This window comes from Aulonocara sp. 'chitande type north' Nkhata Bay, linkage group LG23 (assembly GCF_057382095.1).
Source record: "Aulonocara sp. 'chitande type north' Nkhata Bay isolate Kocher_YH1m ecotype deep benthic linkage group LG23, A_spYH_male_GT1.1, whole genome shotgun sequence".
NCBI classification, from domain to species: Eukaryota; Metazoa; Chordata; class Actinopteri; order Cichliformes; family Cichlidae; genus Aulonocara; species Aulonocara sp. 'chitande type north' Nkhata Bay.
The window spans coordinates 33,799,496-33,825,415 of record NC_141365.1 but is presented as its reverse complement, the minus strand read 5'-3'; the positions used below and the strand labels follow the sequence as shown (position 1 = coordinate 33,825,415).

Genomic DNA, 25,920 nt, shown 5'->3' with positions numbered 1-25,920 from the left:
AACTTAGAAGTGGGATTATTATGCTCACATCGAGCCATGATTTTTATTTTAGTTGCACTGCATGATTGGCAGTTCCAAATAAGCATTATTTAACTGTTACCAGTCCTTTTAAAGCCTCTCAGTTGACACAGAGATAAGGAGAAAAAGCCATAAAGATTTCTTTAAGTACATACTGCTGAGGTAATGCATACAGATCCTTTTCTGCTCTATCACAGCCACAGACTTTTTGCTTTTTTCCCCCTGTAGAAATATATTTTCTGCCACACATCCTGTTTGACCTTTTAAATGTTCTCTTACTCAAATTTTACACAAGTCAGCTATAAATGTGTCATAGTTCCAATATTGTAATCACTTTAAACAAACGCAAACAATGAATCTGGATCTTGAGGACTGAGCTCGCATTACACAGCTGCGTTGTGTCGTGCAGTATGGACCTATATGAGATTTTTAAAAGGAGAAAAGTTCCACTTCTTATTTATGAAATGTGTACACCTGTCTGTGCTTATGATCAGGTGTATCTGTGGCTTGCTGAAGAACAAGTGTCGTATCCTGGTCACACATCAGCTGCAACATCTGAGGGAAGTTGACCAGATCCTGGTCCTGAAGGAGGTTTGTACTCCTGCAAAAGAAAATTGCTTGAAGGAAGCCTGCCTCCTGCTTCTTAACCATGCCATTGCAATAAATAAAGCATTCCCACAGCAGAATCCTGCCTAGTCGGTCAGACTTGGCCTGACATGGTGACAATAACCTGATCAGCTGCGACATTAAAACCACAAAAAAGGTTCTCACCCATTCAGTAATGAACCTGGGCTGTTTATGTCACAGTATGGCTGCCGACGGACAGCCGACTGTGAGGAGTGAGGACGTGGAAGTGCAGACATGCAAAGAGACAAAACTTGAGCATAACAAAAATGAGCTGTTTATTAAGGCTGGCAAAATGGTACAAAACAAAAGGCAAAGACGAAAGTAAACAATAACCTAAACTGGGTGAACTAAGATTAAAACATGACCTCACAAACCTTGAACATTTAGACCTGGCATGGATTCCTAGAAAAACCTGGAAACATGACATGAACATAGCAGACGACCACCCACTGGAGGTGATCAGGGGAAGTGGAAACACATAGGGACACAGCTGACACAAATTAACATGTCACAGGGGAAGAGCAAAACTAAACACGAAGACCATGGGACACCAGACCTCTTCAAAATAAAATGGGAAACATAACGAGACACAGACGTGACAACACAAGCTTGACAACATAAGAAACGCAGATATGAAACACATGAGGGGTGAGGGAGACTTAAAAACAGGGGTGAAGACGCAAGGGGAATCTAATAAACAGTGAACTGTAACGGCAACCTATGCACAATAGAATTGAACTTAGAGAATAGGGGTGGGTTTTTATAATCGATTCATCGATTAAAATCGATTCTGGCTTGGATAACGTAAAATCGATTCATTAAAATCCTGAATCGATTTTTTAATATAAATTTATTTTGTCCGAAATGCCAGAATCTCTGGTGACATCTCACAAAATTTCAAGAACCACCAAACAGTAAATGAGAGCAGGTACAGGGATTCTGCACATAGACTTAAACACACAGCGCGACCCAAGGATCAGAATCAGTTAGATGTCGCCTTTCTCACAGTCGGGGCTGAAAGCCACAGCTCGCTGATCCGGGTCCGCGCTTTGTGTTCACGCCCTTTATGCGCTGATTCTAAAGCTGTTAGTTTGATCTCTCTCCAAACAATATTGACCGAATCAGCAGCAAAAGAAGATCCAAACGCTTCACATAAACATCGTCATGAATTCACTCTTTTACTGTTTTGCTTCCATTGCGATGCGCAGCTCTCTCTCTCTCCCGCTCTCCCTCCTCCCCCCCCCTCTCTTGAACAGTTTCGCTTTCTTCATTATTCGCTTGCTTGTTACACAAGTCTACTGTTGCTTACAGCGCTGTCGGCCGCTGTTTTTTCCCCTTTTACATTCTTCCGAAAAGAAAACCTCATTTCTGCTGTTCAATACTGAACAAATTGAAACTTTTTAAAATTATTCAAAATGCAAAATGCTGTGTCTCTAATAAAACCGCTGTAACGTCAGAGGTAATGTTGATTAATTAATGGTTTTCTTTCGTTTTTGATGTACTGCAGAATATTTTTATAAAATCCCAGGCCAGGAAAATCACCTACATGTTTTTCTGTGTTTTATCTTCAGCTACTTTGACACAAAGGCATCTGCTGTGATGCTCACACCTTGGATAAAGTCTTGAGAGTGTCAGCTTCCTTTTTATAGATACAAACATATGTAAATGTCCTGATCTGAATTATATCTCTGACTGTCAAAATTTCCCAGATTTAAATCGAATCGAATCGAATTAAATCGAATCGTGGATCGAATCGATTCGGGACCTTGTGAATCGGAATTGAATCGATTCTAGAAATCAGTGACGATACCCAGCCCTATTAGAGAACCTAATAAACTTAAACATAAACATACTCAAAACATTGGGCCAGAAGACCCAGAATCATGACAGTTTAGTGGTTTCATGCACCTGGACATTATCGGTCCTGTGGGTTGCCTGCTGGGGCTTTGGCTTTTTAAAAGAATGTTTGGGGCTGGTTTAGCTGTAAACTGGGGAGCTCTTGTCCATTAGATGTATTTGCACTTGTTGAGAACCTGTTGTTTAGATGGTGATATGTGTATATAGGACCACGAATGTCAGGATCCAAGGTTTCTCAGAAGAGCTGTCTTACACTGTAAGGACATAACTGCTACTCATCTGTCTGTGGTTTTATTAATGCTGTCGCTTGTGTCAGTGTTAGTCATAATCCTATATATGTATATATGTATAAATGGTGACATTTCAACCATTTCTAAAATCGAAACAAATACGAAGCATTTTGACCACAGGTAAAAGTATTTTACAAATCTGTGCATCCACACCTAAATGCATTGTGATCACTTATGCACAACTTTTTAAGTTCAATTTAAGAAATCTGATCATCTTCTCTTTCAAAAATCTTTCTGTGCATACACATAACATCACTTTAATTTTCACTCACAACACCATGGTTGTACAGGACTGTGGACCATCCTCTGAAGTGGGTATATGCTAATCCATTTAATGTGAAATAAAACTTTGATGTTAATCTTACTATTCTCTGAAAACAGCAACATTATTGTTAGCTTAATTGCTAATCCTGGACATTTCTGCTCTCAGCTGACATCAAGTCAGACAAACCTTGGCAATGGAACAGTGGACAGTGGAAGCACAGATGTCCCAGTTTTCTGCTGGGACTTGAACACAGCTTAGATTTGTGGATCTGTGTGAAACTACCTGGGTCTCAAAACCCTATGTGGACATGCGATGTGACCTGTATGTAATGAATGATTCGTGCATGTGCACTTAAGGTTTTGTAAGTGAGGCAAAGGGTTATGTGTATTTTTAGATATTTGTGTGCACAGGAAGATTTTTTGAAAGAACATAATCAAATTTCTGAACTTGAAGTTGTGCGTAAACAAGCAGCATTTATTTAGGTTTGGATGTACAGATTTATAAAATGGTTTTCCGTGTGGTTAAGATGTTTTGTATTTGTGTTTGGAGCACACATTTGGAGTTCCAAAGTTTCATTGACCATACAGACCCACCCTTAAGATTGACCTCAGTACTCATTCTTCTCGGGTTTTATGAGTTTGATTTCTTTGTTTGGAGAAGTTTCAGTAAACACTTTCCTACATTGAAGCCTTTGACGCCTTTGACTTCTACCTGTTCCCGTGTTTCAAAGGGAGATGAGGATTGTATGCACTGGGTTTTAGGGGGTTATAGAGTCCCAGATTCCAGATTCACTTGGTTAAGTGCAAAGGTTTGTCTTGGGGTACCCCTGTAGGGTAGAGCCTACAGGGGTTACAAACAGTGAACAACCCCCTTTCCCCCCATTGGACTATCCATATACCAAAAGAACAGCAGCCTAGATGTCCAGTAACTGATTTCCTTTGTTGCATCTTTAGGGTCAAATCATGGTCCAGGGAAGCTACAGTGAGCTGCAGTCCTCTGACCTCGATATGGTGTCCCTGCTGAGACGTGATGAGGAGCAGGAGCAATTGTCTCCATTTGCTGACCCAGAAAAACTGTCTTTACAAAGTCGGTGGACAAATGATTCTCACAGTTCACACTGTTTCCTCAACTGCCCCCTTCCACCAGAAAGCACCTACACTGAGCATCTTCCTGTATGTATATTTACTAAAGAGATTGAACATTGCTATTTTTACAAAATAGTGTTGTTTTACCTTCAGTTTTTTAAAAATGTAATTAATTTTCATAGACCCCCATGCATTGTCCTTTCTCTTTTTCTTTAAAGTTTCTATATGGTACCATGGTATATAAACAAGTCCATTTATTACTTCTTCTAATATGTGACATTTGTAGATATTATCTGATAGCCATTTGGCTAGAAAAGATATGCTAACTTCAGGTAGCTATTGGAGAAGTTCACTTACTCTAAGTCAGGGGTGCCAAATCCCAGTCCTCGAGAGTTACTGTCCTGCAGCTTTTAGATGCATCCCTACTCCAACACAGCTGAATCAAACGGTTTGATTACCTCTTCAGCATGCCATCAAGTTTGGCAAAGGCCTGATAACAAGCCATTCATTTGATTCATTTGATTTGAACAAGGATGCATCTAAAAGCTACAGGACGGTAGCTCTCGAGGACTGGGATTGGGCACCCCTGCTCTAAGTAATTAGTTAATGTGTTAATAAATGGTAAATGGCCTGTATTTGCATAGTGCTTTACTTAGTCCCTAAGGACCCAAAAAGTGCTTTACACGACATTCAGTCATTCACCATTCACACACACATTCATACACAGATTCACACACTGCTGATGGCAAGCTACATTGTAGCCACAGCTGCCATGGAGCGCACTGACAGAGGCGAGGCTGCCGGACACTGGTGCCACCGGGCCCTCTGACCACCACCAGTAGGCAACGGGTGAAGTGAAGGGGTGAAGTAATAAAATCATGAAAATGTATGAAAATTAAAACAACACAGAAAATTTAACCCCAAATCAACTATCTCAAATCCTCAACCTCTTAAAAAGTAAAAAAAAGATGAGTGAAGAAGAAACACTTAGCGCATCATGGCACCCTAGACCTATTGCAGTGTAACTAAAAGAGGCTTGAGGGTCACCTGATCCAGCTCTTACTAATGCTTTATAAAAAGTCTAATCTTAAAAGTAGTGATGGTGTCTGTCTCCTGAATCCATACTAGAGATGGACCGATCCGATATTACGTATCGGTATCGGTCCGATACTGACCTAAATTACTGGATCGGATATCGGAGAAAAATAAAAAATGTAATCCGATCCATTAAATATCACGAAAGCACCTCACAAAACTTGCAACACGCCGTAACTCATCTCAGAACGTATGCATCACGTGATAGAGCAGCTGTGGCATGCAGGACCTGTCGGTGGTCTGGATAGCATGTGGAGCTTCGCTAGCAACCTGGCATTTCATCTCCGACAAAGTTATCCCCGAGAGAAGTAAAGCAAGTGTGTAAGTCCATCTCTGAATGTTTGTAAAGCATTCCCACGTTAAGCTTAACAAGCGACTGCCTCTCGCTCTCCGGATGCTACTTCAATCGTGAAACTGCTTAAATCAGCTGATCGGCTTTTCTGTCGCGAGTCTGTCTCTCGTTTGTTTTTGGTCCACTTTGCGCCAGAAAGAGGAAACCAGCGGCTGAACAACAGCAGCACGTTTAAGCTTGATAAGCTGTTGTTAGAATTTATTTAATATTACTTTCTACACCAGGATCTTTTTCTACGTAGCTGACGGCTGGTAACTGTGCAGGGGCGGATCTAGCAAAGTTTAGCCAGGGGGGCCGATAGGGCATTAACAGGGAAAAGGGGGCACAAAGACATACTTTTCTTTCTTATTCTCATTTAAAATGTCTAGCTTTTAATAAATAATTATCTGACACCCAAAGTTTTAATTTGATGTAAAATGAATAGAAGTCAATTACTGTACATAGTGACTATTAAGTCTAATATATATACCCTAGTAAGCTATAGTACTTTTTACTTTGGGAAGGTACCATCTGTGCAGTCTGCAATTTTGTTGAAGAAAGATGTTGAATCTATTTAATATTTCTTGAAAAATAATTGATTTTTGTGCATTTTTTTTTCACACTGCATCAAATTAAGGTTGATTACGTCGATTAAGCATCATGAGGTGGCGCGTGAGGGGTGGTTCCCTATTTTTTATTTATTTAATTTTGTTGTTGCTGGGAGTTGGAACCCTATTAGTTAGGTTGCTTAATATTTACGCTAAGTACTCTTTAAAATACCAGAATAGGGAGGATGGTGTAGGTTTAAGTTTATTAGATTGATCAGTATTGCTGAACTATGAAATATTTTTTTTGTATACAGGTATAACAGAATAGCTTTAGTGTAGTTGTTGTTTTAAACTTGAGTATGAACTTGCAGACTTGCAAAATGCAGCAAGATATTTTAAAAAACAGTTTTGTTGATTAAAAAACACTATATCGGATTCATATCGGTATCGGCAGATATCCAAATTTATGATATCGGTATCGGACATAAAAAAGTGGTATCGTGCCATCTCTAATCCATACTAGAAGCTGGCTGTACAGAGAGGGGCCTGAAAGCTGAAGGCTCTGCCTTCCAAATATTGTAGCAACAACAAGTAAGCCTGCAGTCCGAGAGTGAAGTGCTTTATTGAGCTGATATGGTGCTGTGTGGTGTTCATTCATGGTACATGATATGGTAATGGATGGTACATATACACTGCACTTATACACTTAACACTGAATTACTGCATCCATGTAATGTGGTGTGTAGGTAATCAGCATGCAGGCACTGTAAAGTTGTTACTGAAGCTAAGATTGCTTTGATGGCAGCTTTCAGCTCATCTTTATGTGTCCATTTCCGCTCCATGTGAGGTCTCCCAATTTCTTAAATCAGCTATTCTTGACAATCCTTTCAACAGCTTTGAAAGAATTCTCACCTTTTCCTACTCTACGGTTCCTTTCAGTCAAATTTCACGTTACATGTAATAAATATATAAGAAAAAACTATACTGTCAAAAGTATTTGCTCATTTGACCATTCATCCAGAAACACATTTATCAGGTCAGACAAGAAGGACTAGCTCACGGTCCTTGCTCTAATTCATCCTAAAGGTGTTCTGTTGAGTTGAGGTCAGGTTTTCATGATATATATATTTCTCACTAATATTATTTTAGATGCACTATCATGAAGTGTCAGCTTTGTTCTGAGATTACAAACAGTAAAACTATGTTCAAGTATAAAGATGTGCCTGGATCGTTTCTTGTTTTGCAGGTTGAAGCTATTCAAACTATTGCAGAGGAGACACGAGCTGAAGGAAATGTCAGCAGTCACATTTATTTTACATACTTCACGGCAGGCTGTAGCCTTCTGGTTTTAATGGTTATAGTATTTCTCAGTATTCTAGCTGAGGTAAGTCACAGACCTCTTATGGTACCATTAGCAAGTGAATGGAGATTTTTAATGCAATGTTTTTATTCATTGTGAACATAAGAAACAAAACCAAGTTGAACCTTTTTTTTTATTGTTTGTTTCTTTTCAATAGGTGGCATATATCCTTCAGGACTGGTGGTTGGTATACTGGTGAGAACTCAACACACTTTTAGTACTGTGTAACACTGTGCAAGTCTTGAGATACACCTCATTTCTTTATAATTTGCTTCTAAGGAGCTAAAATGTTTTTAGATATATTGTAATGTAAAGGCCCTACAAAGAGATTTGATAAAACAGCAAGCGCTTTGGGGACAGTGGGAAGGCAAAAAAATAATAAATCTATTTTTTCCTTCTGTTCTGCATTTCTATGTATGTTTTCAATAACTCACTACACGTGTGTCCCATTTTGCAAGCAAAGTATAAAGAAATTAGTGGTAGATCAGGACTTTAGTCCAGTTCTAGAGCCAGTAGCTTACTTTTCTATTCATTTAATTACAGAACATTTTATTAGACTGTTTAAGTGATGTTCTTATGTTTCACACTTTGTTTAATTGTCTTCTCACCTGACAGGGCAAGAGATGATTTTACAAACGGCACAAACAGCAGAGTCACTGCTGTTAGCCTTAAAAGTGGAATGAATGTTACTAGTTCATACCAAGAGTTTAATCTCTCTTTTTACCTCAGCATTTATTCAGGTAAGCCTTTCAGTCCTGTAGTTCTTACTGAAATCTTCACATACTATTGTTGACTACCATGTGTTTAGTGTCCATTATGTTATATTACTTGGTAGAATATCCTGCTGTAAATCAAATACCAAACTATTTTTTTAATATAGTCCTGCTGTGTTTACTTTTAGGTTTGACAGCAGCAGCTGTGGTCTTTGGTTTTGCCAGGAGTTTGGTGATATTTCATGGGCTGGTGAGATCAGCTCAGACTCTTCACAACAGCATGTTTAGTGCTGTGCTCCACACTCCTGTTAGCTTCTTTGATGTCAACCCCATAGGTGAGGCCTACACAGGATTTATTTTTATTTTTAAGAGGAAACAGTCACATATTTATCTGCCTAGTGTTTGTTAATAATGGATTGCATTTATATAGCGCTTTTCTAGAGCCTCCGAGCGCTTACAATTCTACTATTCATTCACTCTCACATTCACACACTGGTGGAGGCAAGCTACAGTTGTAGCCACAGCTGCCCTGGGGCAGACTGACAGAAGCGAGGCTGCCATATCGCGCCATCAGCCCCTCTGGCCATCACCAGGTGAAGTGTCTTACCCAAGGACACAACGACCAAGACAAACAGAGCTTCGGATCGAACCGGCAACCTTCCGGTTACAAGATGAGCTTCCCAACCCCCTGAACCATGGTCCATTGTTTAAAGGTGTAAAATGTAAGACTCTTGTAGGAGCCAGGAGTTTTAATCCGCCTGGAGCATCACATCATGGTGGAACTTGGGAACGGATAATTCGTATGATCAGAAGAATTCTGAAATCCGTTCTTCAGCAACAACAGTTGGACGACGATGGATTAAATACGGTTCTATGTGAAATTGAAGCAATTTTAAATGACAGACCCATCACAAAGCTTTCTGATGATCCAAAAGACCTAGAGCCACTTACACCAAATCACATCCTCCTGATGAAAGGAAAACCATCTTTACCACCCGGACTATTTGACCCTCAGGATATGTATCTGAAGAGAAGATGGAAACAGGCTCAGTACATCTCAGATCTTTTTTGGAAACGATGGATACGCGAATACCTGCCTTTGTTACAGGAGAGACAAAAATGGAACCAAAAGAAGAAGAATCTAAAACCTGGAGATATAGTCATTATAATGGATTCTTCTGCACCGCGTGGTTCCTGGCCACTTGGAAGAGTTCTGGAAGCCATTCGTGACAAAAAAGGACTTGTGCGATCTGCACGTTTAAAAACAAAGACTAATATTCTGGAAAGACCTGTAACTAAACTTTGCTTGTTACATGAGACTGTAATCTAAAAGTGTGTTACTTATGTTTATTTATGTGAATGTATAGGTCTAAAGTAGACTGTATTAGTGGCTCCTTATTTTCTTTGTGATTAGAATTGCCATGTCTGATAGCCATTTCAATTAGGGGCCGGGGTGTAGGAGCCATTCTTGGGTTAATACCTTATGTGGTCACTAGAGGTCACCTTTTTCTGTTTTGATTATGTAATGTAAAGGTATTTAAGGTAGACGCACGTAATCGGCGTCAGGTGTGTCATTGAGAAGGCAAACAGTTTGTGATCGTTGCGCTGTTATGCTAAGGCGATACAGAATAAAGACCAAAAAGGACAAGATACATACTGCTGGATTTATTGGACTGTGAACTTAATTCATGCATACCAGTGACATCGCGTCACCCCCGTTAACGACCACCTCAGTGGCTTCAAGCGTAGGCTTAGCCTCTACAACTCTAATTCAAAAATAAATCAAAACTGTCACCAATTGGGGCAGTGTTTCACTGGAAAATTCGTAGGTATCAATCCCCAATGTTTAAAAGACAAACCGCAGAATTAAATCTTGCTAACTATCCAATAACACCGGAGACACTGAAAGCTTTTAAGGCTGGTATTAACATGTTAGCCTGCTTACTTTAGTTGAGATCTCTGTATAGATTGCATAAACATCTAGGACATAACTTTAAAGCTGTTATTTTCTCACATTCTGCTCACAGATTTGGTTTAATTTCATTTTTAATTTCATTTTTAAACCATTTTCAATAAGCAATCACACACATTAGCCAGAAACTCCTGAAGTCTGAACTGCAGGCCTCACATCCACTTATAACACAGAATATTTTCAAGTTGACATTCTGCCCTTTAACAACATAGTCCTGTTAATTAAAACTGTGTCTGCATTGTAGGAAGAATACTCAACAGGTTTTCCAAAGATGTCAGCCAAATGGACTCCGTGCTACCTATCACCTTTGTGGACTTCTATCAAGTAAAGACTACCATAAATTATATACATATGTAGACAAAAATACTGTGCCACCTACACCATGTTACATTTACAGGAGCTGCTTGTCCACAGAAACCCATGCTATGAACCTTCAAGCATACATGCTCAATCATCCATGTAAGGAAATCCCAAAAAATTGATTCTGTTCATCTTGACATAGCATTTTGTGGGAGAAACGTTTCATCACTCATCCAAGTGACTTCTTCAGTCTGGACTGACTGCAGGTTTCCCCAAGTTTATGAGGATTACACATCCTGGATAGGGAGGAACGCTGGTTTGAGCGTGGAGTCAAGGAGGCCATTTACGTGAAAAGGGAAAGACCATCTCTGAATCGAGGAGGGGGCCTAAGGGTACATCTTTCACCAACTTACAATGCTGTGATTGCAGCCATACCCCAACTCTCTGTGAATTTTACCCATGCCCTTGATCAATGGGCTTTGATCAGTAATTGTTGATCAATGGTCATGGCAATTTGCATATTAACAATCAAGGAACTGACCCCACAGCCCATTGTTCATTCATTGGGCTGGTTTCAGTCATTGTACAAATGTGCTGTTTATAAGGTTGGGGAGGTATCTCTGGCTCTCTTCCACAGCATGTCTTTTATCCTGTTTTCCTTCTCCCACCCCAACCGGTCACGGGAGATGGCCCCGCCCCTCCCTGAGCCTGGTTCTGCCGGAGGTTTCTCCCACTGAAAACACTACGTCCAGATGAACATAATCACGTTTTTGGGACTTCCAGCATAGAGTTTTTGTATGCTTTTTGAGCACTGGTAGTTTTTTAAACGCGCTATGTGCCTCAGCAGAGTGACCCCACTCTGTAACTCTGCAACTTCATGCTGTGGTTGCTAAATGGCTCCACTTAAAGCTGAATGTGGAATATCTAGGAGGGAAGAAATTTCATGAACTGACAGTTGCCACTATTACTTAAATGATTAGAAGGTGTAGCACTCATTACTTTGGTCCATGTTTTCTTTATTTTGACTTAACAAGATCTTTCAGTGTTTTCATTATTTTTCATTATATGATGTTTTTTTTAAGTTATTTTTACAGAATGTTGGCGTTATCGCGGTGGCAGCCTCAGTTATTCCTCTCATCCTCATCCCTGTTGTGCCTCTCCTGTTAATCTTTCTGTATTTGAGGAGCTTGTACCTTCGTACCTCACGTGATATCAAACGCCTTGAGTCAACAAGTATGTTGATTTATTATTTATATAATTTGTTTTGGGGGAAAAAATAATCTGAAAGGGCCAGCAAAAGTAGTTCTTGTCTTTTCATTTTGCCCTTTCTACAGCTCGGAGTCCAGTTCTCTCACACCTGTCCTCTTCCCTTAATGGTCTTTCTACAATCAGAGCTTCCAGATCAGAAGAGAAGTTAAAGAAAGACTTTGATGCCCATCAGGACCTTCACTCAGGTTTACTCTTTGAGAATAAACATTTACACTTTCCAGGCTGACTGGAATTTGTAAAGTGACTGATTAATTTTCAGTGTTAAGTCCAAAAATTCTGTGAGACAACTTTACTATGGTGTATTTTTGAAAGACATGCAGCAAAATGGTGAAGACTTGAACCCAGGCCACTGCAGTCAGGGTTTCAATGTATGATGTATCTGCTTAACGAAGCAAAAAGAAGACAAATAAGAAATTGAACGACAAACCAAGTCTATTACTTGCCCTGTAGTAATCCAGATACAAAAAATAAGTCTGCCTTTGCAGTTTTGTACCCCTGAGCTGTAAAATGCTGATGGAGTATTGTTGACTCAAGTTCAAATCTCAGTAACTCAGTCTCAGGTTTTTTTCTGCTCTTTTGTTTCAGAGGCCTGGTTTTTGTTCCTGATGACCTCCCGCTGGTTTGCACTACGCCTCGACAGCATTTGCTCCATATTTATTACCCTCACAGCATTTGGCTTGATATTACTCAGAGATGGTAAAGAATTAACAACATCCATCCATCCATCCATCTTCATCCGCTTTGTCCGGGGCCGGGTCGCGGGGGCAGCAGCCTAAGCAAAGAGGCCCAGACCTCCCTCTCCCCAGCCACCTCCTCCAGCTTATCCGGGGGAATACCAAGGCGTTCCCAGGCCAGCCGAGAGATATAATCTCTCCAGCGTGTCCTGGGTCTGCCCCGGGGCCTCCTCCCGGTGGGACATGCCTGGAACACCTCACCCAGGAGGCGCCCAGGGGGCATCCTTGTCAGATGCCCGAACCACCTCAGCTGGCTCCTTTCGATGTGGAGCAGCAGCTGCTCTACTCTGAGGGAGAGGCCAGCCACCCTTCGGAGGAAGCTCATTTCTGCTGCTTGTATCCGCGATCTCGTTCTTTCGGTCACTACCCACAGCTCGTGGCCATAGGTGAGGGTAGGGACGTAGATCGACCGGTAAATTGAGAGCTTCGCTTTTACACTCAGCTCCCTCTTCACCACGACGGACCGGTGCAGCGTCTGCATTACTGCAGCTGCAGCCCCAATCCGTCTGTCGATCTCCGGCTCCCTTCTCCCATCACTCGCGAACAAGACCCCGAGATACTTGAACTCCTCCACTTGGGGCAGGAACTCATCCCCGACCCGGAGTGGACACTCCACCCTTTTCCGGCTGAGAACCATGGCCTCAGATTTGGAGGTGCTGATCCTCATTCCCACTGCTTCACACTCGGCTGCGAACCGTTCCAGTGCGAGCTGGAGGCCCTCACCCGATGAAGCCAACAGAACCACATCATCTGCAAAAATCATCTGCAACAGTCCATTCATTTAACTCTCCTTCAATAATCTCAAATACTGATTAATTCTGTTCCTATCTTGATTCAGAGCAATTGTGTGGCATCGCATGATTTTTACCAAGGTCTCAGTCCTGTCTTATTTACGGTGTTACGTTACTGGCTTTGCTTTTTTTTTTTTTTAATTAATTAGTTAATTAAAGCTCCTGATTAGGGTCGGGCTAGGCTTAACAGTGGGTTCACACAAAACCTTGGTTGATTGTGACCCACACCTGTTTTCACACCTTGGCTCGTGTGATTAGGTAGAGGATCAATAGGGGGTCCATGTCCCTCTTGGGGGAACACTCAGATAGGGCTTAAAATCTGGGACTCTCCACCAATTACTCTTAGAACTGAAGAAGCTTCTTGGATGAGAGGTGAAAGATCTTCAAGGAAATTTAAAGAAGTCCAGACGCTTTTCTTTCCAAGCTCCTTAGACTCCTGATGATTGGAGACCTTGCAAATGATGCATGTAATTTGAGATCTGTTATCTGCATGCAGTTTTAGTTTCTCTTTTGTGGTTTAAATAAAACAGAGAAAAATGATCCACTGGGTAAAAGGGTTTTTCTTTACTCGTCTTGCTATAAAGCTCAAGTAACATTCAGGATCACTCCCAATATTATGAAGGTAGAACCATCTCAGTGAATATGTCTTTTGCTTTCATGTCTCTTACTAGTGTCACTTTCTTTGCACAATGATCTTGTACTTTTGCAGTTACAAAACGATTTGACTAAAAATTATGTAAAGATGGCAATGTGTTACTGACTGCAATACCAGAGTCCAAGCTAAAGCTACAAAAGCTAAACTGGCAGCACACTGGCCAATTCAACACTTTGTTAAATAGGTTTAGAAGAACAAACTCACGTGGTCTGTTTTTTTTCCTTCTTAAATTTATTAGGGCTGGTGGCTGGAGAGGTAGGCCTGGTTCTTACCTATGCTGTGACACTGATGGGAAACTTCCAGTGGACAGTGAGACAAAGTGCCGAGGTGGAGAACATGGTAAAAACAGAGTGACATTTAAATTTAAGGCTTTTTTCTTCTGTTATCAGATATTCACATGAAATGCTGTTATGACCTGCTGAAGGTAGCTCGTGATTTTTTCAGATGACATCAGTGGAGAGGGTGGTGGAGTACACTGAGCTAAAGAGTGAAGCACCCTTAGAAACTCAGAAGCGTCCTCCCCCTGATTGGCCGAGCCAAGGAATGATAACCTTTGATCGAGTGAACTTCTTTTATAGCAAGGATGGACCACCGGTCCTCAAAGACATCAACGCCACGTTTCAACCCAAAGAGAAGGTGACACATTGGTTTGTGGAGAACAGCTGGTTGGGGTCTGAGTGAGGATCAGCTGTTGATGTTTTGTGTCCTGTGGGTCAGGTTGGTATTGTGGGTAGAACAGGAGCGGGGAAAAGCTCTCTGGTCTCGGCTCTGTTTCGCCTGGCAGAGCCCCAGGGAAAGATCTACATCGACGGTATTGTGACCTCTGAGATTGGCCTACATGACCTGCGCCAGAAGATGTCCATCATTCCTCAGGTACAACATCAGATGACACTTCAACTGCCTGAAGAAATACGTAGTTACAATCTCACTGTTACAATAATGCTATCCATTTCTGTTATTCTTCTATTAATTGAAACTGCTATATCATTTATTTTCAGTAAATTAAACTCAAAACACAGATTTTCAAAGTCATACGATACTGCGTGTCGTTTCCAAATCCATATCCGGTACATAGAATTAATGACGTAGCAGAGTCTACTGATTTTTCTCCCTGACTTCTCTCCCCTCTGCTCCCCAGGACCCAGTTCTCTTTACTGACAGTGTGAGGAAGAACTTGGACCCTTTCAACCAGCACACTGATGAAGACCTGTGGAAAGCTCTGGAAGAGGCTAGTATTTAATTAGCACACCCAGATTTGTCGTTACTGCCCACAGACCAGCTACAGGTTTCTCCTCTCCATGTTCACTGCAGGTACAGATGAAGTCTGTGGTGGAGGAGCTGCCTGGGAAGCTGGAGACTGTCCTGGCTGAGTCAGGCTCCAACTTCAGCATGGGCCAGAGGCAGCTGCTGTGCCTGGCCAGAGCAGTCCTGAGGAAGAACCGCATCCTCATCATCGATGAAGCCACAGCTAACGTGGACCCGAGGTCCTCCAAACACATTGCCAGCACATATAAAGCATACACAGAAATGTCATTACACATCCACTAGTTTTCTCAGCACACCTCTCCCATATGTTTCTACTGTGTTTTGGTTGTTGCTGTGATTACAGGACAGACGAGCTGATCCAGAAAACCATACGAGACAAGTTCAAAGAATGCACAGTGATCACTATCGCGCATCGCCTCAACACCATTATAGACAGTGACCGCATACTTGTGAGTCATCTCTTCTGTCTCAGTGCAGTTTAATTTAATTTCAATCAACCATGTTTTATAATCATATTATCTCTCAGGAACACCTTGAGGATCTTTAAATTTTAACTTTAGCTGTCCATTTTCAGTCTGACAGTGTGTTAATCAGTTTTCATAGGGGTGGGAAATGCATTTTGTCAATCAGTACCCATGCCTAATGATCGTGAAAGCGATCATGCACTGGCCAGGTTCCTGTTTGGCTCATCCTTAGCAGGTTGTCAGTTTAAAAAAGGACTGCAGAGGACTGTTACATGTCTGGATAACAGACGAATCAGTCACAGTGAATGGATTTAAAGTTCTGGGCCCATGAAATAACTGATATTGGTAAAGATTACAATCAGGATCGTCCCAATTTATAGATATATTTTCCAAAGTAGTTTTTGAGATGTAGCACCATTTTCAAACTAATTTGAGTTCATTATTATTGCTGTGTAGCGTGTCAGTCTTTATATATTTTTCACATGCTAGCTTTTAAAGGACTGTAAGTTTACCGTTATTGGTGAAGAGGACATTTGTCTATTTTTAAGGTTCTGGAGAGTGGGACCATCCAGGAATTCGACCACCCCTTTACCCTGCTGCAAAACAAAGAAGGTGCTCTCTACAGGATGGTGCAACAGATTGGCCAAGCTGAGTCAGCATCTCTACTGGAGTCAGCTAGACAGGTGAGCTGAAAAAAGTGGATAGGGTGGAGAGAGAACTTTGGACTCTGTTTTTAAGTTAATTCGAATTAAAATAACGTTTTTCCCCTCCAGGCAGCACAGAGGTCCTGAAAGTCTGTGGCCAGTGAAGCGTGACTGTTGTGCCTAAGAACTGGAAGCCTTCTACCACTTTGCTAACTTGTACACTTGGATCCTAGAACAGTAGAACCACCGTGGGTTTAAATTGGACGCCCTTGGTATTTTTAAATAAATGTCTAACTACTAAAAGAAATCACTGCCGTCTCTGATCCATGGCTTACACCTAAATGAAAAAACACAACAATGATCATTACAAATGATAAGGATCATTTATACCACGAACCTTCCAGGGGTTATATTTACCCCTTTTTTTGAAATGCTGAGCTCTACAATTGTGCTACACTTGGTTGCCTTGCAGTGCTTATTGGTTACATATTTTAATAACCACTCTCCTATCCGATGACCCATAGCTAAGAGGATTAGCTGACAACACAAACAGATAGGAAGCTAGAGTTATATAGAAAGATTAATATTTATTGCAGAATTTAAAGGGGTTGGGATATTGAGGGAACAGGGAGCAGGTCAGAAAGGTTGACTGGGCAGGTTGCTGCCTATGCAAACCAGATAAAGCTGAATCTTAAATGTCCAGGAGTCCAGGGCTGAAAACTGGGGCTGGAGCAGACTGTGTGGTGGATCATCCAGAGCTTATGTCTTTTTAGTAGTCTTGACTATAGGATGGGATGATGGTGGGGCTCTACTCCAACTGACTCTTTATTGTGCTTAGTTGACAGTGTTGTCTTCTGCTACTCTATAGTTCAAGGTTCACTATCTTGGTGTCAGGTTTCCATTTAGCAGCAGTAATAATGTAGTAGCCACAATGGCCCTGCTGTGGTGAAAGAGTTTAGGTATACTTACAACAGTCTATGTAAATTCTGGAAGTAAATGCCTAAATTTATATCTAGCTACTGGCTCTAACACGAATTCTCTCCTTTGAAGTAACCAGTGAATTTTCCTCCATTAATGCTGTTCATAATTCTAACAGCAAACCTCTTGTGACTCTTCATTAACTAAGGAGCTGAAGCTAGATGGTAGTTTGTGTAGCATAAAGACTGGAGATGGGTAAATGGACTGGTTCTCATATAGTGCTTTTTTACTTGATTACTCAAAGTACTTTAAACACCATTCACACACACATTCATACAAGCACTTTTTCAAGGATTGAACCGCCTGTCTAGTGATGACATGCTCTAACTCCTGAGCCACCTGCCTGAGTAGGTGTTGTTTCATAATAAACCAAATCCATGAACAAATGATGTGTGAAAATGATCAGTGGTTGCCAATTTGTTTGCCAGGAACATTGATGATTTTTGCAATTTCAGTGTTTCTTTTTCAGCTTTGGAGTCTTCAGTTAGTATAGAGAAGGTACAAAGCAGTTTTAAACCACACAAGTTCAGTTTAACTGGACTCCGTTGTTCTGTTAGATGTATTCCTAATAGAGAGAGCTTCCGTTCTATAGTGTGCTGAGCTTTCCTAAAGTAACTAGCTACATTATCATTGGAATAAAATACATTCCTGTTAACAATTATACATGAAATGAACCCAAATAAGTCATACATGAAAACTCCTATCCATTATTCAGTGAGAAAAACAGATGTAACATATCCATACACAGTGTTTGGTTACCTTGGCACTAGGGATGGGTACCGGTGTCCGGTGCCATGATGGCACCGGTTCTGACATAAAAGGTAGTAACCAGACCGAAAAGCAGCGCACATTTCGGTGCTTTATTTCGGTGCTTTTTTTTCCTGAGCTGTGATACACTTCTAGCCAATCATTTTACGTTTCCGAGGATAGTAGGCGGGGCCAGGTACGTACGTTCAGTTAGAGCAGAGCTACAGATTAAAAATGTCCAAGGCGAAGCGGTCAAAAGTCTGGCTGTACTTCACAGCAAAATATGCAAACTCAGCAGCCTGCAACAAGTGCTTTAAGCTGATACTGTGATACTGTCAAAGGAGGTAACACCAAGAATCCGATGAAACAGCTGGCGACGCATAGCGTTTTTTTTTAAAGCCGAGAAATGCGCCGTATTTGATAGCTTGCTGCGAGACCTCACACCGTGCACGTCGGGTGGGTTGCCAGTTATCGGACCCGGAGCAACATCCCCCAAAAACCCGAAGAATAGAGTCCTGGCCCCTAGCCCTGCCAGTGTAGCAGAAATGATGATGAGGATGATGATGCAGCAGCAGCCGTTCTTCTCTGCATGAGTAGCTTCATGTTGTTCGTGTGTAATTTATGTTGAGTAGGCTAACCACGTTATTACATTAATGCATGTAAGGTGAACTAGCAAACATCATCATAGCTACTGTCTTCTTGTTTGATGGCAGATACTCGCTTCACCCTGGCCAAAAAGGCTAAAATGACCAAAGAAAAAGTGGGAAACAGTTAAACATGAGAGGTTTTTGGACAAAGTTTGTGTTTTTTCCATTGTTTAAGCACTGCTTCCAGCCAAGAGTGATGCCATATATGCCCCATAGCTGCAGAAAAGGCACACATTGTTATCTTTTTACAAAAAAACCCAGCTGAACATGAGAGGTTTTTGGACAAAGTTTGTGTTTTTTCCATTGTTTAAGCACTGCTTCCAGCCAAGAGTGATGCCATATATGCCACATAGCTGCAGAAAAGGCTAACATTGTTATCTTTTTACAAAAAAACCCAGCTGAACATGAGAGGTTTTTGGACAAAGTTTGTGTTCTCCATTCTTTAAGCACCGGTTCGAGCACCGTTTAAGCACCGGCACCGTTTCAAAAGTACCGATTTGGCACCGGTATCAGATAAAACCTAAACGATACCCATCCCTACTTGGCACATACCTGCAGTTTCCCAAACCTGATGGTTATTTTTTTCTTTAAAAAATGTTTTTGAACCCTGACTTTGTTTTGGACATTATCTTATCTTTAAGCCTAGATTTGATGTGATTAGATTTATTGCTGTTCATTGGTTGGATGCCCATGCATCCATAGCTATAATGAACGTTGTGCAATTTGGTTATGAACAATGTGATGGTGTAAGAAACAGTTTGCTTGAGTTCTGCAAATACTTGTAATCGTGGCTGTTCATTATTGTTTTTCTAGCAAAGCTTCTGGTGCACAAGTCACTGACTGTGCTGGGGGAAAAATTCTCTGCATTTCTGTGTATCAACTACAGAACATTTAATTCTTGTTATGTACGCCTGCTAGCTATTTCTGTGGCCAAATATGTGTCTGGTTGCATCTCTGACCACAGCCAGCAGAGATGTCATAATGTAGTATTGATTTAGCTACAACTGTATACATCACTGTTATAAAAGTCTCCTCTGCTAAACCTTTATTGATTTTTTTTTTTGGGGGGGGGGGATATTATTCTTTTGCTTTGCTTGCCTTGTTTTACACTCTTTGTAAATTACTTTAACAGTGTGAGACTTGTGTCTCATTGATTCCTTACCTTAAATATTAAAAGACTGCTGTCTGGAAATGTGTGGCTCCAAATACTCCTGTATAGTGTTTTGAAAATTGAAATTTATGGGGTGGTTTTATATTGCTTCTATCAGTTTGTTTTTGGGTATGTTTTTCTTAACCAGTGCTTTTGTAAACTGTGAACCTAATGTTAGGTTTGAATGACAAAAGTTTGCTGAAGTCATTGTGTCAACCATTTTTTTCACAAAATTCAACTGACCCATTTTATTTTATTTTTTTTGTTACTGTTAAAAAAATGTGAGGTGTAGAACATAGACTGTCTTTGGCTTTTGAATTAAAGTCAACACTTTTCTGGGCATAACAAAATATCTATTAAAATAATCTGAAAATCATTAATTAAAGGTCACATGCACAGAATGACAAATGGTTTTCAGTAGACATTTGGTAGACAGTACTAAACGGTCATAAGATTAAAAATCTTGGAACTACAGCTGTTGGAAGATAACATTGACCTCGGTATTCTGTAAATTCCTGACCACTGCTGTAAATCACTATGACTCTTAACTGTAAAGGGCTTGAACTGAGAGCAACACAAACGAACTCGTTTTGCACTGCAGTTTGCATTTAGCTTGGCACTGCTACACTGTCTACTTGAGCTGGCATGCACAGCTGCTGCTGTCTTTGTAAATACATATTTTCATTAGCGAGATGCTGTCAACTCGTTAGTCACTATAAGATAAGCGGAGCGGTAGAAGTTAATTAGCAGTCTTTAGGGTATTTGGGCTTCCTAAGAAAGTACATCCTTGGTTGTTCTTTTTCTACCTGGTGGGAAATGTTTGTGGACCAGGTAAGGTTGGCCAAGATGTGGACCCTGAGGAACTTAAAGCTTTCTACTCTTTCTACCTCCTTTCCATCAATGTAGAGGGTGGAGTACTCAGATCACTTTGTTCTCCTGAAGTCGATTACCATCTCCTTGGTCTTGGTTGTGTTCAGATGTAGGTTGTTGTTGTCACACAATCTCTTCAGATCCTGAACCTCCTCTCTGTAGGCCCAGTATGCACAGTCAGACCCATCCATTTTTTGTGTTTTGCAGCTAAGATAGTGACAGCAGAAACACTTGAGCCTGGAAATGTCGAAATCAATGTACATTAAATCAACACCTTATAAAACAGATGATGACATTATGAGAAACTGCCCAGCAAATGTTTTGATGGTGAATAACCATCAGGTGTCTGCGTTTTGTTGATATATAGTCACAGTGAAAAATTGTTCTAAAATAAAAGTTGAAACAATGTTGCAGATGTTACACTGTTAAAGGTACTTCTCCAAAATTTCTTAGATGTCCTTGTTAGACTTGATAGCAAGAGCAAATTTGTGTTCAAGGATTCTTTTAAATTATTACTCAATTATAATAAAAAACTAAAAACAAAAGAACACGCTGTACCTCAAACTCACAAGCGCAGCCTTCTGAATCCATTTTTATCCTGAGCTAATTGAATTATTGCTTAACCAGTCCCATGCCTGGTTTACTATGTTGATGCTGAGAACGGGGAACAGATATTTGTAAAAGGCTGACGTGTTAGATTCACTATTCACTATCTGTTTTTCTCACATTATAAAAGCGTCTGGAACATCCGTATGGAAACAACATCCCCGTAGATCAGATCAGTTTTTGACCAGGAAGGTGATGGCGGGATTTGAACCCTTCAGCTTAAAACTTTCCTTTTTGCTAAAGCATATAGTTAGGGCTGATCAGGTGACCCTGAACCCACCCTTAGTTATGCTGCAATAGGCCTAGGCTGCTGGAGGCTTCCCATGATCCACTGAGTGTATCTTCTTCATCACATCGGTATACCACTTTGCCTTTAATTATTAGTTATTAATCTCTTGCTCTCCTTCACAGTGTGCCTTCTGTTATGTCTCTACTATTGTAGGATCGTTGCCTTAGAATATAAAGTGGCTTGAGGTGACTGTTATACATAAAACTGAACTGAATTCATCAGGATCTGTGCAGCAATGTGACTGAAAATGTCTTTGGATCTTTACTCTACCACTTTCCCTTGTTTGAAGGCTGAGGTATGGTTTAATGCTGACAAAGAGACAAACCGCTGTGCATGCAACAATTCCAGAGAGCAACAACCAGTCATTGAGTTTTGCCAGGAAACTTTCTGTAGTTGTGTTTGGGTAAAGCAAGATGTGTGTTTCCGCTGTCTCCATCTGGGTTACATAAACATGTCTGTATTTTCATTTCCTTTTCATCCTGAAGATATTTTAACCCAAATTAAATATCCAGCCTTTCATGGATATTGAGTCTTCTTTTTCTGGTGTCCAGTCCTGACAGATATTGGAACGCTTGCTCCTGAGAACGTGGACGCAGCAGCCTGAAGCCTGTTTTTCATTCTTCCAATACTTGTGTAGAATAAATACTGTAATGTTACCTCAGTGGAGATAATGCTGATATTCCTGTAGATTCATGCACTGTGGGACTGAATTCCTTACAAACGGATCACCTGGCGTTCCTTTTCTTTGTTTCTACAGCTTATGTGTGCTGTTTATCTGCTGCTATAGTTTTGTAACAGTTTTGAGCCATACAACTTTAGGCTTTACAAATCTAATATTAAAATAATTTAATATAATTTAAGGGAAATGCATCTTTCTTAAACCATAGGTTCCAGTGACAAAAACATTAGCGTCCGCTGTTCACTCACTGCGTGGGAACAAAACTTCTTTTTACAGCGAAAAAAAACCCTAAACACAAGCACCGAGTACGCTGCCACGGAATGGGAAATTCACAGAGAAACTTGCGGATTCTTCCACTGACCGCTGCGGCACACCTGCACCTGCATCAGTAATTAGTTACTGATGACTTTTTTCACTTAACTTGACCAACACTGCATGTGGAACATTTATTCTCCCTAACATTGATCAGGAGGAAGCTGGCATCATCTTTCCAGATTACTGGGTTTTCCACTCATTAGTGTCTCACAGGTGAGCTGCAGCTTAGCCAGTCTGACTGCCTTGCACGTCAGTCCCAATTTCCTTGTTGCTTGTCATTTTTATAAAGGTATGAAATTACACTCAACCCTCATTCATAAGTCAGCATATCTGAGATGTTGGAACACATCCAGGACAAATTTTAGTACACTGAACTGTGATTGGTGAAAGCCTGTGGATTGACTGAATGCCACTGGAGGTCTTTTAAAAAATGATTGTTTTCCCTTTTTTGTGAGCTCATGTAGTCACACAGAAATACGCACACAGGTATCGAGATACACACAAATCTTTTTGCTACAATAACAGCCCCGTACCTTCTGAGCAGCTCCTGCATCCGCAGGAAGACACTGATGTTTGCAGAGAGGTAGCTGTTTGAGATGAAGGTGACATTTGCCCTGGAGGTAGTCAGTAATGACTACTTTTTGAAACTATGCTGATTATGCTTGTATACTTATAGTTAAGGAGGGTGAATGCTAGACTCTTACTTGTAATAGAGTATTATCTTGGTGCATTAAAAATAATTTTACTTTTTAAGAAAGGAATTACGAACACAGAAAATCAGAAAAATCACAAAATTAGAAAAAGTCAGATTTTGATCCACCATGCAACACCAACAGTAAAGCATCTGAATGGCAGCAGTTTCACTATCATTAAGCATTAAATGAATATGAAGTCGTTTATTTGTGCTTGTGTAAAATATTCAAGTAGCAGGTTGCTCTTTATTTAAACTTTACCGTCCTGTGTCCTATGTAACTGTAGGTACTTGAGTGAGTGAGTAATTTCAAACTGAATTTCTGCTATTACTGCAGCTCACACACAGAGACTTCGACACCCTGGCCTTCACTTTGGGGTAGAAAAGTAATTTTCAAAGAAAAATTAGATGTAGGAGAGAAATAGATCTGTTGCCTTTTTTGAATTAAACTGTGAGAAATAAATGTAAATATAAATGAATAAAATCCAGATTATCCTATAATTATAAAACTGAAAGCTTTTTGGTAATTGAAGGATATTTTATTTATCAATTTAATTTTTGGTTTTACTATGGACCCACAATATTTTTTTTTTTTTGGTTTTTTTGTTTGTTTGTTTGTTTGTTTGTTTGTTTGTTTGTTTGTTTGTTTGTTTGTTTTGGGTGGTGTAAAATAAATTCAGAGTATTGGAAAAACAGGAACTTTTCTGTCCTTCAGTTGTTTATCTATCACTAAAATACTTTGGTGCAGGATGAATGGCCAGGGGAGAGATCCTTGTTAGTAGAAAAAGATGCAAAACGTATTAATATACAGTTAAAAGTCCATCATTTATGTCCTCCTTTACATTGTCCAAAGCAGTTCAGCAGTCCGGATTGGAGTCGTTGTCGGCCGATTTTGGATCCCGGACCTTACTTTGACAGCTCTGATTCGTTCATGTTGACAACGTAATCCCGCTCTGACTCGGCTTACTTCAAGTTTGACCTTAACGTCTTCCCGTAGTCACGTATACTTTGCACTCTGGGATGCAGAATTTAACTAGCCGTAAATTGAGCAGAAATTCTACACGCAGTCCAGAGCACAGCGCTCCCGCCCCTGACACCCAACCGGCCAATAAGCGGAGTGGACGTTCTCACTTGTTTTGTAGTGACGCACGGTTCGCGGACTTCGTTCGGAAGTTTCTGTGTGTGAAAGCAAAACATCCATGCGTCCGTCTGTTTTCTTCCGGGTCTCGGTTGTGCTGGATCCTGTACCAGTGGTCAGAAGTCGAGAGGCTGTGTAAACCCTGAGGTGTTAGGAAAGCAGACATATTTTAATAATGCTGCACAGGTAGAGCTAGACTGAAAAGATCACATGACTCCCTTACTTTTCAAGTTCCAAACACGACATCCTCTAGTCCTGTAGTAATAATAATATTAATAATAATAATAATAAAGTTTCACTTTCCTTTTCAATTTGCACTGATGGTCATGTAGGTGGAGTTACGTGAAGTGATCTTAAATAACTTAAACGGCTAAATTCCAGCCTGAACAGTTATTGGTTGAGCTTTACATAACTTCCACTTACTACACGGACCGAATGAAGTGGAGCGTACAGCGTGCAGAGATGCGCCCGGCTGAGCTATCCCCAGTATGACCATGGAGGTGACAAGCACGGGCGGCAGGCACAACCCGCTGGCAACTGCCAGCTTTTTTTCAAGAGTTTTTTTGTGGTAAGTGTGATTTCACGGCGTGATCTAACTCTGACCGAGCGGTGAGGTAATCAGTTAAGAACAACAAACTGCTGATTTCATGCATACATGTTTGTATATCGTTTTAATTGTGGTTTTTCTGAGTTAACTAGAACTATGAACCCGTTTACAAGGGGATTTAATCTGTGCCAGGATGCATTTTTAATTGAAAAAAATAGTTTCTCATAAGTTGATCACGCATTGAAAAATCAATAGGATTAGCCCATCCCAGCAATGCTGTGCCCCACGGACCACATGAGGCAAGCAAGAAATACTTCAGAATTTATTCAAAAGCCGGTGTTTACATGCTTCAGACCATAATAGTGGAAACTGAGACTGATTACTTTAATTCAAAGTGGGTAGAATCACTTCCATACACTGAAAAAAACAAAACAAAACAAAAAACTCCTGGGTTATTTTATTAGGTCATAAAAAATACTAAATCCACAGAAAGTATGTGCAGCTTTTCGCTGTGTATATTATTTCTGTGCATTTATTTGTGGAATAGATTTTGAACAGCAGAGTTGAGTCAGGTAGCTCTGGACTTGTTTGAGTTTTTCAACCATAACTCATGAATGGGAAAAGCAATTGTAGGCTTTAATGTAGCCCTCATGGTTTAAACTGGCTTAATACATAGTATGAGTACCACACAAACAAATACTACATAGATATGTGGTTGGTCTTTTGATGTCTATATTGAAAGCATTGAGTAACTGAGTAATAACTCACCTTCAGAATGTTCAAAGTGCACTTCTTTCTAGATACCAAGGGAGGCTTCACTACACATGACCAGAGAATTATTAAACTGGGAGAAGCAGAAAACTTTGCTATGTTGTTTCTGATACGTCTGCTTTTCCCCTCTGCTAACCTGACATACACTGAATGTCATACACTGAGACACCAGGCTATGCAAACAGGTGCTTATTAACAGGTGCTTTTA

General features: G+C 40.5%; 1 protein-coding gene and 1 pseudogene across 3 annotated transcripts in view; both read left to right on the top strand.

Annotated features, from left to right (window-relative positions):
• The window catches only part of LOC147302269 (ATP-binding cassette sub-family C member 4-like), a 39,241-nt gene extending 19,084 nt beyond the window's left edge, over positions 1-20,157 (top strand). For both annotated transcript variants that reach the window (XM_086284012.1, XM_086284011.1), the window contains 18 exons: positions 513-609; positions 4,011-4,229; positions 7,363-7,500; positions 7,634-7,671; positions 8,092-8,216; positions 8,378-8,524; positions 10,406-10,485; positions 11,544-11,694; positions 11,796-11,915; positions 12,316-12,426; positions 14,149-14,249; positions 14,355-14,546; positions 14,628-14,783; positions 15,049-15,138; positions 15,222-15,394; positions 15,520-15,625; positions 16,189-16,323; positions 16,414-20,157. In XM_086284012.1, coding sequence (XP_086140138.1) covers positions 513-609; positions 4,011-4,229; positions 7,363-7,500; positions 7,634-7,671; positions 8,092-8,216; positions 8,378-8,524; positions 10,406-10,485; positions 11,544-11,694; positions 11,796-11,915; positions 12,316-12,426; positions 14,149-14,249; positions 14,355-14,546; positions 14,628-14,783; positions 15,049-15,138; positions 15,222-15,394; positions 15,520-15,625; positions 16,189-16,323; positions 16,414-16,431 — 2,197 coding nt within the window. In that variant the 3' untranslated portion in view covers positions 16,432-20,157. The remainder of the gene's footprint in view (positions 1-512; positions 610-4,010; positions 4,230-7,362; positions 7,501-7,633; positions 7,672-8,091; positions 8,217-8,377; positions 8,525-10,405; positions 10,486-11,543; positions 11,695-11,795; positions 11,916-12,315; positions 12,427-14,148; positions 14,250-14,354; positions 14,547-14,627; positions 14,784-15,048; positions 15,139-15,221; positions 15,395-15,519; positions 15,626-16,188; positions 16,324-16,413) is intronic.
• A 4,119-nt stretch (positions 20,158-24,276) lies between these two features.
• The window catches only part of LOC147302268 (ATP-binding cassette sub-family C member 4-like), a 30,433-nt pseudogene continuing 28,789 nt past the window's right edge, over positions 24,277-25,920 (top strand). Inside the window, exons 1-2 of the transcript XR_015127276.1 lie at positions 24,277-24,580; positions 24,727-24,962. The product of XR_015127276.1 is annotated as an ATP-binding cassette sub-family C member 4-like (transcript). The remainder of the gene's footprint in view (positions 24,581-24,726; positions 24,963-25,920) is intronic.